This window comes from Amblyraja radiata, chromosome 7, assembly GCF_010909765.2.
Source record: "Amblyraja radiata isolate CabotCenter1 chromosome 7, sAmbRad1.1.pri, whole genome shotgun sequence".
Classification (NCBI taxonomy): Eukaryota; Metazoa; Chordata; class Chondrichthyes; order Rajiformes; family Rajidae; genus Amblyraja; species Amblyraja radiata.
In genome coordinates, this window is record NC_045962.1 from 22,232,685 (window position 1) to 22,246,295 (window position 13,611).

The 13,611-nt window shown below is 42.0% G+C and overlaps 1 protein-coding gene across 1 annotated transcript in view; it reads right to left on the reverse strand.

Moving 5' to 3' along the window:
- itga4 (integrin subunit alpha 4) overlaps nucleotides 1–13,611 on the reverse strand; it is a 95,992-nt gene that overhangs the window by 11,159 nt on the left and 71,222 nt on the right. The window contains exons 22-24 of the mRNA XM_033023830.1: nucleotides 10,035–10,146; nucleotides 5,476–5,583; nucleotides 3,713–3,829 (exon numbers count right to left, since the gene is read on the reverse strand). Coding sequence (XP_032879721.1) covers nucleotides 3,713–3,829; nucleotides 5,476–5,583; nucleotides 10,035–10,146 — 337 coding nt within the window. The remainder of the gene's footprint in view (nucleotides 1–3,712; nucleotides 3,830–5,475; nucleotides 5,584–10,034; nucleotides 10,147–13,611) is intronic.

Genomic DNA, 13,611 nt, shown 5'->3' on the forward strand with positions numbered 1-13,611 from the left:
CCGGGATTTTGGGATTCACAACATTTTCGGGCACCACCTGTGTGACGCGCAAATGACGCCCAAGTGGGACAGGCCCTTGAAGATAATTGTGGGAAGATAAAGGTAAGAGCCAAGGAAAGCACAAGGGCGAGTCAGCCTAGCTACAATGGTGTGAGGCTCTGGTAATGAGCACTCAAGTGGTTTGAGGAATGAGAAGGCAAACAAAATCATGAACATTTATGAAGTAGATGCTTGCTAAGAGGTCTTTTTAAAGTGGAGGCAGCCTTGAACTCTGCTCATTTTCATGTTAAAAATAGACGAAAACAAAATAAATTACATTGGAAATCGTATATCTGTGATATTCCCTGCTTACAAAAATGCATACACCGTCAGTGAGTATGGTTAAAGCTGAGACACAGATAATTAAAAGGAAGATAGACAAAAATGCTGGAGAAACTCAGCGGGTGAGGCAGCATCTATGGAGCGAAGGAAATAGGCAACGTTTCGGGTCGAAACCCTTCTTCAGACTGATGTGAGGGGGGGGGGGGGGGGGCCGGAAGAAGAAAGGAAAAGGAGGAGCCAGTGGGCTGAGGGAGAGTTGAGAAAGGGAGGAGAAAGTAGGGTTCTGGGTTGCAGACTGCCCAAACGAAATATGAGGTGCTGCTCCTCCAATTTACGGTGGGCCTCACTCTTGGCCATGGAGGAGGCCCAGGACAGAAAGGTCGGATTCGGAATGGGAGGGGGAGTTGAAGTTCTGAGCCACCGGGAGATCAGGTTGGTTATTGAGAACCATGCGGAGGTGTTCGGCGAAGCGATCGCCAAGCCTACGCTTGGTCTCACCGATATAGAGCAGCTGACATCTAGAGCAGCGGATGCAATAGATGAGGTTGGAGGAGGTGCAGGTGAACCTCTGCCGCACCTGGAAAGACTGCTTGGGTCCTTGAATGGAGTCGAGGGGGGAGGTAAAGTGACAAGTGCAGCATTTCTTGCGGTTGCAAGGGAAAGTGCCCCGAGAGGGGGTGGTTCGGGTGGGAAGGGACAAATTGATCAGGGAGTTACAGAGGGAGCGGTCTCTGCGGAAAGCAGACAGGGGAGGAGATGGGAAGATGTGGCAAGTGGTGGGATCCCGTTGGAGGTGGCGAAATGTCGGAGGATTATTTGTTGTATGTGACGGCTGGTAGGGTGGAAGGTGAGGACAAGGGGGACTCTGCCCTTGTTACGAGTGGGGGGATGGGGATTGATAGCAGAGTTACGGGGTATAGGAGACCCTGGTGAGAGCCTCATCTAAAGTAGAAGAGGGGAACCCCCGTTCCATGAAGAATGAGGACATCTCCGATGCCCTGGTGTGGAACACCTCATCCTGGGTGCAAATGCGGCGTAGACGGAGGAATTGGGAGTAGGGGATGGAGTTCTTACAGGAAGCAGGGTGGGAAGAAGTGTAGTCCAGATAGCCTTGGGAGTCAGTGGGTTTATAGTGGATGTCGGTCAGTAGTCTGTTTTAAATATAATTAAAATGAACTTAGATGCTGGTTTTACCAAAGATAGACACAAAATGCTGGAGGAACTCAGCGGGTCAGGCAGCATTTCTGGAGAACATGGATGGGTGATGTTTCGGGTTGGGAGTCTGAAGAGGAGTACGACCTGAAATGTCACCTATCTCTTTTCTCCAGTAATGCTGCCTGACACGCTGAGTTACTCCAGCCTTTTTTGTCCATCTCTGAGGCATGTTGTACATGTGGATACTAAATTAATCAAGGGATAAGGTGATCAGAAAAGAAAGTAGATGAGTTAATCAGGTGTGAATTTAATGAATGTAAGTCTCAATGAGCTGAGTAGCCTTTTCACACTCCTTTATCTTGATTTAAAAAAATTCAGATTCAATGAACAAGGTTGGAAGGTGAAACCAGAAGATCACATTTAAAACAAGTGTTGGGTGCAAATACCGTCTCACCTCCAAACTCTCTTATTCTTGATGTTTTTTTAAACCAATCTTTTCCAGAACTCCTTCTAATTAAATTTATACTAGTCACTTGCAACAGAAACTCAAAATTCACAATGGACATCCAATGTAACTTGAAAATTATTAACTCTCTCTCTGTATCCTTCTTACCTCATCTCAATTCTTTGATATCATTGACTCCAACATCTTCCTCCCACCTTTTTAAACAATAACTACTCTTACACATGTAATTCCACTTTTTTTCCTTTCCAGTGGAATGAGCTGCATTGGTATCTCTTTTCACACTGTTGTACCTGGTGTCCTCCCCATATTTATCTATGGTTTCTATCCATTTTGCATCTAAAGTAGGGGTCGGCAACCTACGGCCCCCGGGCCGAATGCGGCCCGTAACCCAAAATCATCCGGTCCACAGGCGTATTTTTTTCCAGGAATTATCCGGCCCGCAGACTTCCGTCATCTCCGATACCTCCCGGGCCCGAGGGCGCGGTGATGCAAGGACGGATATGCTGGCGGCCACAATGGCGGAGCCACCGAGCAGCGCAGAGCGCCGAGCTCTGGCTGTACCGCTTCCTGCGAACGACCACGCACCTTCTGTGTCTGGGCTTCACTGCCATGATCGGGGTTGTCAATAGGCCGGGGATGAGGAAGTGTGAGGATTTGAGCCACCGCCTTCAGGACAGAGTCAAGGCAATGGTCTGTAGGTGCGCCATGTTCGTGAGCGCCCGTAACTAGGGGCCAGGGCTCAGGGTGGCGTCCTCAAAGGGGCGGGATCTATGTGATTTGATGCCTGCCATCCGGGGCGGGATCCACGTGTACACATAATAGATGTGGCCCGCCATCCGCCCACAGACATGCGTCCTGGCCCCTATGCAGAACAAGGTTGCCGACCCCTGATCTAAAGACTCCCTCTCAGCGACATCATTTGAAAACAAATCTTAGTTTCCATGTTCTTTGATGTTGCTCAGGTCCACTTCACCATCACCTCTTTTGACTGATTCAGTCTTTAAACTAACCACACATTCAACATCTTGTATAAACAGACCACAGGAGAGACCAAAGCCGACAACTTTGAATCACAAAGTAAATTCTGTTCTTGGAGCACCAAATTTTTCTCCCAGCATCCGACTGTTCAATATTACAGTACATCTGACTCCAAGTTGTACTGCCAGTCACATATCTGTAAGATAACTACATCCACCATCAGAACAACGCTCTTCCCTTAACTCTATCTATTGTGTTTGAGTTTAACTTGATTGTATTTATGTATGGTATATCTGATCTGTTTGGATAGCATACAAAACAAAACCTTTCACTGTACCTAGGCACACATGACAATAATAAACCTAAACCCAACCCCACTACCTCTTCAAATTACTTCCTGCTGAAACCCCCACCTGCATCTCAAGACTCAATTATTTTATCATGGATGGCCATTTTGCAACCTTCCTGCTTCTGTGAATTACTAATTCAAGTCTTAATTGCTATTATTCTTATTCACACTTTCTACTTCAATTGTTCGATATGTAGTCCAGTGACCAATTTAAATGACTATCCTTTAAAAATCCTTGACAATTTTTTTTTGAAATACTGTAAAAAATCAAGATGCTGCAGTTATTGATTATTATTTTATCTTGTGGTTTAGAAACAGATTATTATTTTTTCTGTTGGTTTTTTGTTCTTTAGATCAGATTTTAGTTTGCAACCATTCCAAGAATCCAATATTTCATCATGTAAAGCTTAGCTCAACTTAACTAATTTTACATTAATCCTTACCAATTCTTTACTTCCAAACTTGTTGACCAAGTTATATATTTGATGGACCACTGTTACATCTGGTAGTTCGGTGCAGCTTTCCAAATGATTATCAAACTGACATTCTCCATGACTGGACTGCAAAAACAAAAATTAAAAAGCTTAATGAAATGAAGCACCTTGCTAAATATCAAATGGAAGCAATTGGGCTGCCACATATCAGTTGAGTGTCTGGAAACATAAGGCTGTTATAGTAATCTTAGGTAAAATGCTTACTGGTTCAAAAGCTGAACATTCTGCAATGGATTCCACTTGATGATCCCCCAAACCAAAACTGCCACTACTTGGTGCTTCACACTTGCAAAAGATTTATCACAGCATTGCTCTGTCCTGACACTCAACTGATATGTGGAAGTCAAATTGCTTCAATTTGATTGAATAACTTACCTCAGCAAGATCCTGGACCCACTACAATTTGAATCTGCCACAATAGATCAATGGAGGATGCGATCTCACTGGTTCTCCACTCTGCACTGGACCACTTGCACAATAATAACACATACGTCCAGCTGTTGTCCAAAGGCTACAGCTCGGCAATCAACACCATCCTCACCTCCAATCTTGTTAGCAAGCTCAGGAAACTGGGTCTCCGCATATACCTTTGTAACTGGATCCTCAACTTCCTCATCAATAGAACACAATCTGAACCAATTGGCAATAATACTTCCTCCTCGATAAGCATGAACAAAGGGACGCCTCAAGACTGTATGCCCAGCCTCCTGCTCTACTCACGGCTGTGTAACCAGACACATTTCTAACTCCATCTTTAAATTCACTGATGATGCCATGTTGTTGGACGAATTACGGATAATTATGAGTCAGAGTATAGAAGAGTGAGATTGATAGTCTGACTGAATGATGCCTGAATAACAGCCTTGCTTTCAACGTCAGTAAAACCAAGGAACTGATTGTTGACTAAAAGAGGAAGGCTGAGGATCCACAAACCTGGTCTCATTGACAGGTCGGTGATGGAGAGAGTTAAGACTTCAAGTTCCTGGGCACAGATATCTCTAAAGATCTGTCCTGGTCCCAGTATATTGATGCGATCATAAAGAGAGCCCATCAAAGCCTCTAATGCGGTAGAAGATTGAGGAGATATGGTATATCGGCAAATACTCTCTTGAATTTCTACAGGTATATGTATGGTAGTGACCATATCGACTGGTTGCGTCACAACCTGGTTTAGTAACTCAGGAACGAAGGAGTTTACAAAAAGCAGTGAACACCGCCCAGTCCATCACAGGTACTGACCTCTACCATTTCACTCCTGCCATCGGGAAGGTGGTACAGGAGGCTGAAAATTGTAATGTTCAGGTTCAGCAACAGCTTCTTCCCAACAACCATCAGGCGATTGAACACCAGAAATTCCAATTAAACTCCAAACTGCCTTGATTGTACTAGGGATTGTACTAGGGACTTTGGGCTTTTGTTTTTGCACATATTGGGTTTTTTATTTACATTTTTGTTTGTTGGCTTATCATATCATTGAGTATCGTGTTTACAAAGCTGTTGTGTTGCTGCAAATAGAAATCTTATTGTTTCGTTTTGGTACATATGACAATAAAACACTGAACTCTTGATATTAAATCTCTATACTCCGAGTGGGGAACCACTGATGTTAATTAATGCGTCTTTACAGTCAATCTAATTAAATCATATTGCCAATATGGTATTGGGAGTTTTTTTTAAACCAATTAACACCTAACACTATCCAATTATCTTACCTTTATATGAAGAATTTCAAATAACTTAAAGTCATTTCCTTCCAATGCATTAGGTTGTGCAATTTTCAGTTCAATATCAGGAGCCATGCCATTCCCCACGTTCATGACCTGAAGTAGTTAATATGAACAGGTTAAATGGAGGGACTCTCAAATATGGCATAACAATCTACAATATATGTAGCATTTGAACACCTATGAGAAATACAGCTCAACAAATGATAATACTAAACACTTAACAAACAACATAATTCTGCTGTAACGCCCAATATTTTTGCAAAACCATTCCTAAATACCTTTGAGAACAGAAAGGGACTTTGTTTTACCAGTTTTATAGGAGGATAGAAAAATAAGCAGAATTAAATATCCATAATTCTGGCTCATAGCATTAACTGCCAGCAATACAGCCTATCTTTAATTGCAAGAAAGAATGACTGTATAGTTTCAAGTGATAAGATAGTTAAGGGCCTGTCCCACTGCAGGGACCTAATTTGCGAGTTTAGAAGAGTTTGCGCTCGACTCAAACTCCCAGCATGGCCGACATGTGTTTATAGGAGGTCACTGGGAACTCTCCTTCATGCTCGAGGGAAGTTCCCGCATATTCGCGGCCTCAGTTTGGTCGAGGAACATTTTTCAGCATGTTGAATAACCGGTAGGTTAAATGCCCGCTAAACTTTATTAAAAGTTGTCAAGCTTCTTAAGTGTCTCCACTCCTGCCCCCCCCCCCCCCCCTCTCTTCCCCCCACCTTCCGCGTTCTCTAAAGGACTTACCGTAACTGTGCCAGCCAGCTTTTACCTTTGTGGGTGTGTGTGTGTGTGTGTGTGTGTGTGTGTGTGTGTGTGTGTGTGTGTGTGTGTGTGTGTGTGATCCAAAGGTAGCCTCATTATTGAAAGTTGTAATTAGAGCTAAGAAACTATCTTAAATATCATAAATGAGAGGATGGCCACACATATACATAGATATGTTAATTTGTAAGGGCAACAAACAAAAACAGATTGTAAGAGCTTTTCTAAACAGGCGAAAAGCATCAAGTGTCAAACATAATAATAATAATAATGGATGGGATTTATATAGCGCCTTTCTAATACTCAAGGCGCTTAATACTCAAGGCGCTTAAACATAGACATGAACATTTGTATTGAGGAATAATGCAGACAGAAAATTGAATAAATATTTTGTACCTCTTCACAGAAGACAATACAGAAATAGTGCAGGACAACAGCTCCAGAATAAATGAAGAGCCTAAAGAAGATAAGTAAAATAAGTAGTATGCGAAATCATCAAGATTGGAAAGCAGACATCACCAGGACATCGTGAGCACATTCAAGGATTTAAGGATATGACAGTGGAGATAATGGGTACACTGGTTATCCTTTCCAAAGATTCCATAGATTCTCAAATGCTTCCTACAGAATGGAACGTGGGTAAATGCAACCCATTGATAAGACAGGAGAGAGCAAAAGGGGATAATGTACCAGTGAGCATGACATCAGGAGAATGCTGGAATCTATGATTGAGAAAATGGTAACAGAGCATATACAAAATGATTTAGCAAAGTCAACATGGATTTACGAAAGGAAAATCATGTTTGACAAATCTATTGGAATTTATTTTCTGAGGTAGCTAACACAGTAGGCAAGGAAGAACAAGCTAAAGAGTGTTTCGGCTATTAGTGCTCTAATATTGTTCGATAGCCTCTTGTGAGAGACAAGCGTTGAAGATTAGTTAATGGACTGAAATGATAATAGGAAGAAGTGGGATTTTGGGGTTCAGAGGCTATGGCTGAAGTTGATATTGATGCTGTTGATTTGGCCGAGGGATATCAAGTTGTCTGATGGCAGGAAACTGGGTGGTAGTGTAAGCTGTGAGGTAGTGTGAGCTTAGAGGAGGATGCAGATAGGTGTTAATAAGAGATTTAAAAGGTTAAAGGACATGACGGATGGAATAAAATAAATTGAGAGGTCCTCCAGTTTGGTAAAAAAAAAGAAAAATTTGTTTTGTTTTTTAAAAATAGCTCAAGACTGAAAGGTGCTGGTAATCAGATGCACCAGAGTGTCCTCAAACTCAAATAATTGAAAATTAACGTGCAAGTTTTGCAAAGAAAGCAAACTGTTGCAAGAGGATTTGAATACAACATTAGAGATATCTTACCCAATTATCCAATGGCCTGGAATATTGTGTACGTCAGCTTTCCCTATTTGGGGATTTGATTTAGACACATCAAGGCTATAGCTTGTTTGGCAGTGGGCTAAATGCAAGTAGAGCCTCAGTGCTGGGGATTATGGCCTGTGAGAAGTTGATTCACTTCTCCTGCCACTCGATTTGGAGGATTTTGCAGAGAGAGGGTTGGTAGCATTTCTCCGCTGCCGTGAGCAACAGGCAGCCGATGTTCCAGAAGCATATAGAGAGAGGTCAGTGTTCAGTAAACCAGGAATTTTTAATTAAAGTCCTGGTCGTCGGTCTTTCTTTCCCTCATACAGTATAACCAAAAACTGATGTTTAGCGCTAAAGGTGTTGGTGAATCTTATCATTGATTGGCACCGTCACTGAGATGTGGTTTCCCCATAAATAAAAAGTTAACCCCATTATCAAGAATATGTCAGTGGGCATTTAGTGTTGGAGGATGTTGTTGCACAGCAGAGGCAGGGTGGTGGAGAGGTGTTATGAAATTGCATGAGCTAGCTGATAATGACGGAACTCAGCCTAATACAAACAAACACAAGCATACCACAGCTCAACTACCAAGCCTGGGCTGCAGAAGCCATTGACTTTAGACGTTAGAGATACAGCGCAGAAAAAGGCCCACCAAGTCTGCACTGACCAGTGACCACTGACCTGCACTAACACTACCCTACATTCTAGGGACAATTTTACAACTTACCAAAGCCAATTAACCTACAAACCTGTACATCTTTGGAGTGTGGGGGAAAACCGGAGCACCCAGAGAAACCCCATGCGATCACAGGGAGAATGTACAAACTCTGTACAGGCAGCACCCACAGAGGATTTGTGGGTTTCTGCTGCTGTAAGGCAGCAACTCCACCGCTGTGCCACTGTGCCACACCCAACTCTGGTTTTCAATGGTCCTGCAGATTAGTTCCACCCCAGTGGGAAGTTGGTTGGAGGCAAGGTACAGCATAGCAATGAGGCGGTTTGAAAAATATGTGCAGACACTGTTAAAACCTTCCTCAATGCAGGTCCGCTCCATGATTAGCTTTGCCATGGGCTGGCCAGTAGTTAACAGATTGACTGCCACCACAAAGCTAATGTAAAATCAGCACAAATGTTTGCGTCTTCCAGCACAAATATTTGCGTCTTCCACGGATTTGGGTGTCTTCCACAGCCCTCACACTCACACCCCTCCCTTTCTCCCTGGCAGTCAAAGCTTCAGTGAGAGCAGGGAAGGCCATCAATGGTGATGGACGCTACTCCCTTCATTTTTCTTGAAGTTGTTACATTGCGCAGTAAAGACTCCATCGACTCTGCCTCCTGCTGGTCGGAATCCAGACTGCTATTTGGAGATTTGTGGAGTAAATCGAAGGAAGAGGTCAACAGATTTTAAAGGAATCAAAGGCTAGTGTGGAAAACTAAAAACAAAATCAAAAATTAGTCTTGATCTTGTTGTATGACGGAAGGCGGCTGAAGGACCAAATGGCTGCCATCTGCTGCTGGTTCTTATGTTCTTAATCTACCAAGAAAGCAATGAACTCATGTGAGAGTGTACAGGAGGTGTGATGAAGGTTGAATTCACAGTGAATGTGATAATGCAGAGCCCGAGGGTGGAAAGCAGAAGTAAAATCTCACCAGGAAGCTCGATGTGATGCCTGGGTGGGCAGCCACAATAGTTTTATATAAGCGGCAGAATGGGTGAAACAAGTTGAACTGCTTGAAAAAGGGGAAGTTGCAGAAGGCACTGAAGTTGCAGAAGACAGAACATTGGGGCAATTTAGATTTGAAGGCTACATCACCTTTGTGACTACATAAATGTGGTAAATCTGAAGGATAAATAGACAAGGAAGTTTGTTTGGAGAAAGGGACCTTCGATACCAATCCAGAGCTCCCCAAGGTCATGAACAGTTCACGGAAGACCAAAGCTTTGTTTGAATGTGCATTCTGAAATAAAATTCTGAAGATATTTGGGTTTGACTTCAAAAATTGATTTATCTGTGGAATTCTCTGCCACAGAAGGTAGTTGAGGCCAGTTCATTGGCTATATAAAAGAGGGAGTTAGATGTGGCCCTTGTGGCTAAAGGGATCAGGGGGTATGGAGCGAAGGCAGGTACAGGATACTGAGTTGGATGATCAGCCATGATCATATTGAATGGCGGTGCAGGCTTCAAGGGCCGAATGGCCTACTCCTGCACCTATTTTCTATGTTTCTAAAATGTAGACAACTCATTGGGTGACACGGAACAAATATGACCATCTTTTTATATCATCTCAACATATTTAAATAGGTACTCAAATTAGTATAACCAACTTAAAATTTTAACATCCACAAGCCCATTCTAAAAACAAGCACTACTCACTTACCTCTGTAGTCTGTGGAACAAATACTTACTTGAAATTTATAGTTGATGTCCTGGTATACGCAAGGTGAATCATAGAAACTATAGGTTACTGCATCATTATCCGTGGCCCCCTCGTACAAAAATGAAGGAGGAAACACTGACCTGTTCCAATGGTAGAGTAGAATATTGCATTAGGAAGTTGAGAAAGTATCAAGTAATTCCTCTTTAAAGTTCATCCAAAGCAAAGAGTTACTAAGTGTAAACATTTGTTCATATTAACATTATCTCCATAGAGTAATGCATAACATTTAATCACCATCTCTGTTTTAATTTTATCATTAAGCGATACAATATAAATACAACATTATATTGAGCAAGGATGGATGCAATGTGTAATAATTCATTTTAAGTTGGGAAACTGAATTCATTAGACTATAAAATTATGTGGGGATTACAGAGGATGAATGTATATCGTCTTTTTCTCAGGGTATGATGTTGAGGGCATAGGTTTGAGGTGAGGGGAAAGATTTAATAGGAACCTGAGAGGCAACCTTTTCTACATGGGAGGGGGTGGGAGGGGGGGGGGTATATAGAACGAGCTGCCACAGAAGTAGTTGAAACAGGTACAATAATAACATTTAGAACGTACCACAGTACAGCACAGGAACAGGCTCTAAGATTTATGTCAAATATAATGCCAACACCAAATCTTATCCGCTTGTACATAATCCTATCCCTCCATTCCCTGCATATCCAAGTACCTATGTTAAATATAACCTGTTGAATTTGCCTCCACCACCAATCCTGGCAATGGGTTCCAGACATTCACCGTCCTGTGTAAAGTACATGTCCCGCACATCTCCTTTAAATTTTGCTCTTCTCACCTTAAAGCTATGCCCTCTAGTGTTTGATATTTCCATCCTGGGAAAAGGGTTCTTACCCTACTATGTCTACTCTATTTATGCCTCTCATCATTTGATACACTTCCATCAGGTCTCCCCTCAACCTCTGGCATTCCAGAAAAACAATCCAAATCTATCCAATCTCTCCCTGTGGCTAATATCCCCTAACACAGGCATCATTCAGGTCTGAAGAAGGGTTTCGGCCCAAAACGTTGCCTATTTCCTTCGCTCCATAGATGCTGCCTCCTCACCCACTGAGTTTCTCCAGCATTTTGTCTACCATCGTTCTGGTAAACCTCCTCTGCACCCTTTCCAAAGCCTCCACATCCTTCCAGTAATGGAGCAACCAGAAATGCATGCAATACTTCAAATGCAGCCCAACCACACCCCTTAAGCTGCCTCATAATTTCCAGACTCTAATATTCAATGCCCCAACCAATGAAGGCAAGCATATCACATACTTTATCTACCTGTTTTGTCACTTTCAGGGAATTATGGACTTGGAACCCAAAATCCACCTGTTCATCAATGTTGTTAAGGGTCTTGCCGTTAATTGTATTCATGTTCCCCTACATTCAATCTCCCAAAGCACAACTGTTCTCATTTGCTTGATTAAACACCACCAGCCATTTATCTGTCCATTTCTGTAGCTGATCTATATCCCACTGTATACTTTGACAGCCTTCCTCACAGTCCCCGACTCCACCAATGTTGGTGTCACCTTCAAATTTACTAACCAATCCATCTACGTTACATGCAAGTCATTTATATATATTATAGCAGAGGTCCCTGCACAGATCCCTGTGGAACACCACTGCTCACAGACCTCCAGCCTGAATATTGTGCTTCCACCACAACCCTCTGTCTTCTATCGTAAGCTAGCTAGGAATGCACACAACCAAATCACTGTTCATCCTGTGCTTCTTAATTTTCTGGATCAGGCCACCATGAGAGACCTCTAATCGTACTAAAATCCATGTAGACAACATCCATCACCCTACACTCATTGGTCACCTTCCTCATTTCTTCAAAAGTCTCGATAACAAGACATGTTTACTATCCAATTATTGGCCACAGCGGTTGCTTTTTCTTCTATGCTGCACTTCTTGGACTATTAGATTTGTTTAACATTTTTACATCTCTACTGTTTCTAGTTCTGATGAAAAGTCATTGCATTGAGAATGTTTGCTCCTTTCTCCTTTAATGGTCTATTTCCTGCTGAGTCTTCTAGCATTTTCTGTTTGCATAAGAGAATCAGACGATAAGAACATAGGAGCAAGAGTGAGCTTCTTTACCCCTCAGAGATGTTCATTATTCACTGTGATCAAGGCTGATCTGCCCCAGGCCTCTATCCTGTATTGTAGGTTTCCAACATTTCAATCCTTTCCTCTTTTTGTATTTGTCCATTTTATCACATTTGAGAACTTAAGCATTAAAAATGCAAAACATAATTGTTGGCCAATTTTAAACTCAGCTTGCACTGGACATCAATCCTTATTTTACTCGTCTGTACTTAGGCTTAGGATGATTGTATTATGAGTGCAAAGAATGAAAATATGCAGTATTTTGTCCTATGCTTTTAGCTGTTTAAGTCGATTTTCAATAATTTTTGTTTGCCAGGCTTTTAACAGTAATGTATGCACTTTTGCTTCCAAAAAAACAAAATCCTTTCCATTGAACACTGATTTAATGTGCTTGTTTATTTGCGAGTATTGCCATAAAGATTTACATACCATTTACTTTTACCATATTATTAGAGTCATTATAATAATTCTCATAATGCTCCCAATATATAATCAGTCCGAGTACTAATTTTAAAATGTGGGGTTGTCAGTGGGGTGCTTTGCAACACGAGTCCAGGTCTGATAGTGAGCATAATATTATAGCCCCATTTTCCAATTTGTGTTCATTAACATTGCTGCACCAAATGCCAGAAGGAACACAGGTGCAGTGGCTGCTGAGCAGCAATTTATTTGTCTTCACTACAGGCATACACATGGCCCTTTTGCTAACACAAGAACAAAACACTGAACTCTGACAGTATATGCAAAGTAAAGTTGCCTGTCAGCCGTTCCCCAGTTTTTCTTTCCTAGTCATGAACAGTTTGAACAATTTTTGCATGCAATTAGTTATTTTATTTTAAAACGGAGACACGACTAATGGCAGATTGGGGAATCTTGAGCAAAACACAAATTGGCGGGGAAATTGAGTAGGTCAGATAGCATATGCGAAGGGAAAGGACAGACAGCATTTTGGATCTGGACCTTTCTTTGGCCTTTATGTTAAATGACAGGATGATAAAATGTAGGCTTGAATTCACTCCACCAGAACATGGTCTAACTTAGGGCTCAACTTAAAACTCAGGTTAAAAGAACACACATTTTTTCAATTTTCATCGTTTTTTACATCATCCTGTCTTTACTCCCATGATCACCATGAGAACTCCCTATTCTTCTCCAAATAATATACAGACTGGGCACAAAACAATGATAATAATGATATGTTCATTCCTTTTCCTTTTCATCAAATGCCTCATCCTTAAAACACAAGCTCTTCTAATTTACAAAGGAGAAATGTACCCGTTCTACATCGGTGCCAAAAACAAAGTGCCGGAAGAACTCAACACATCAGGCAGCATCTGTGATGGGAATGTTCTGATACCAAAATGTTGTCTATCCATCCAGATGCTGCCTGACCTGCTGAGTTCCTCCAGCACTTTATTTGT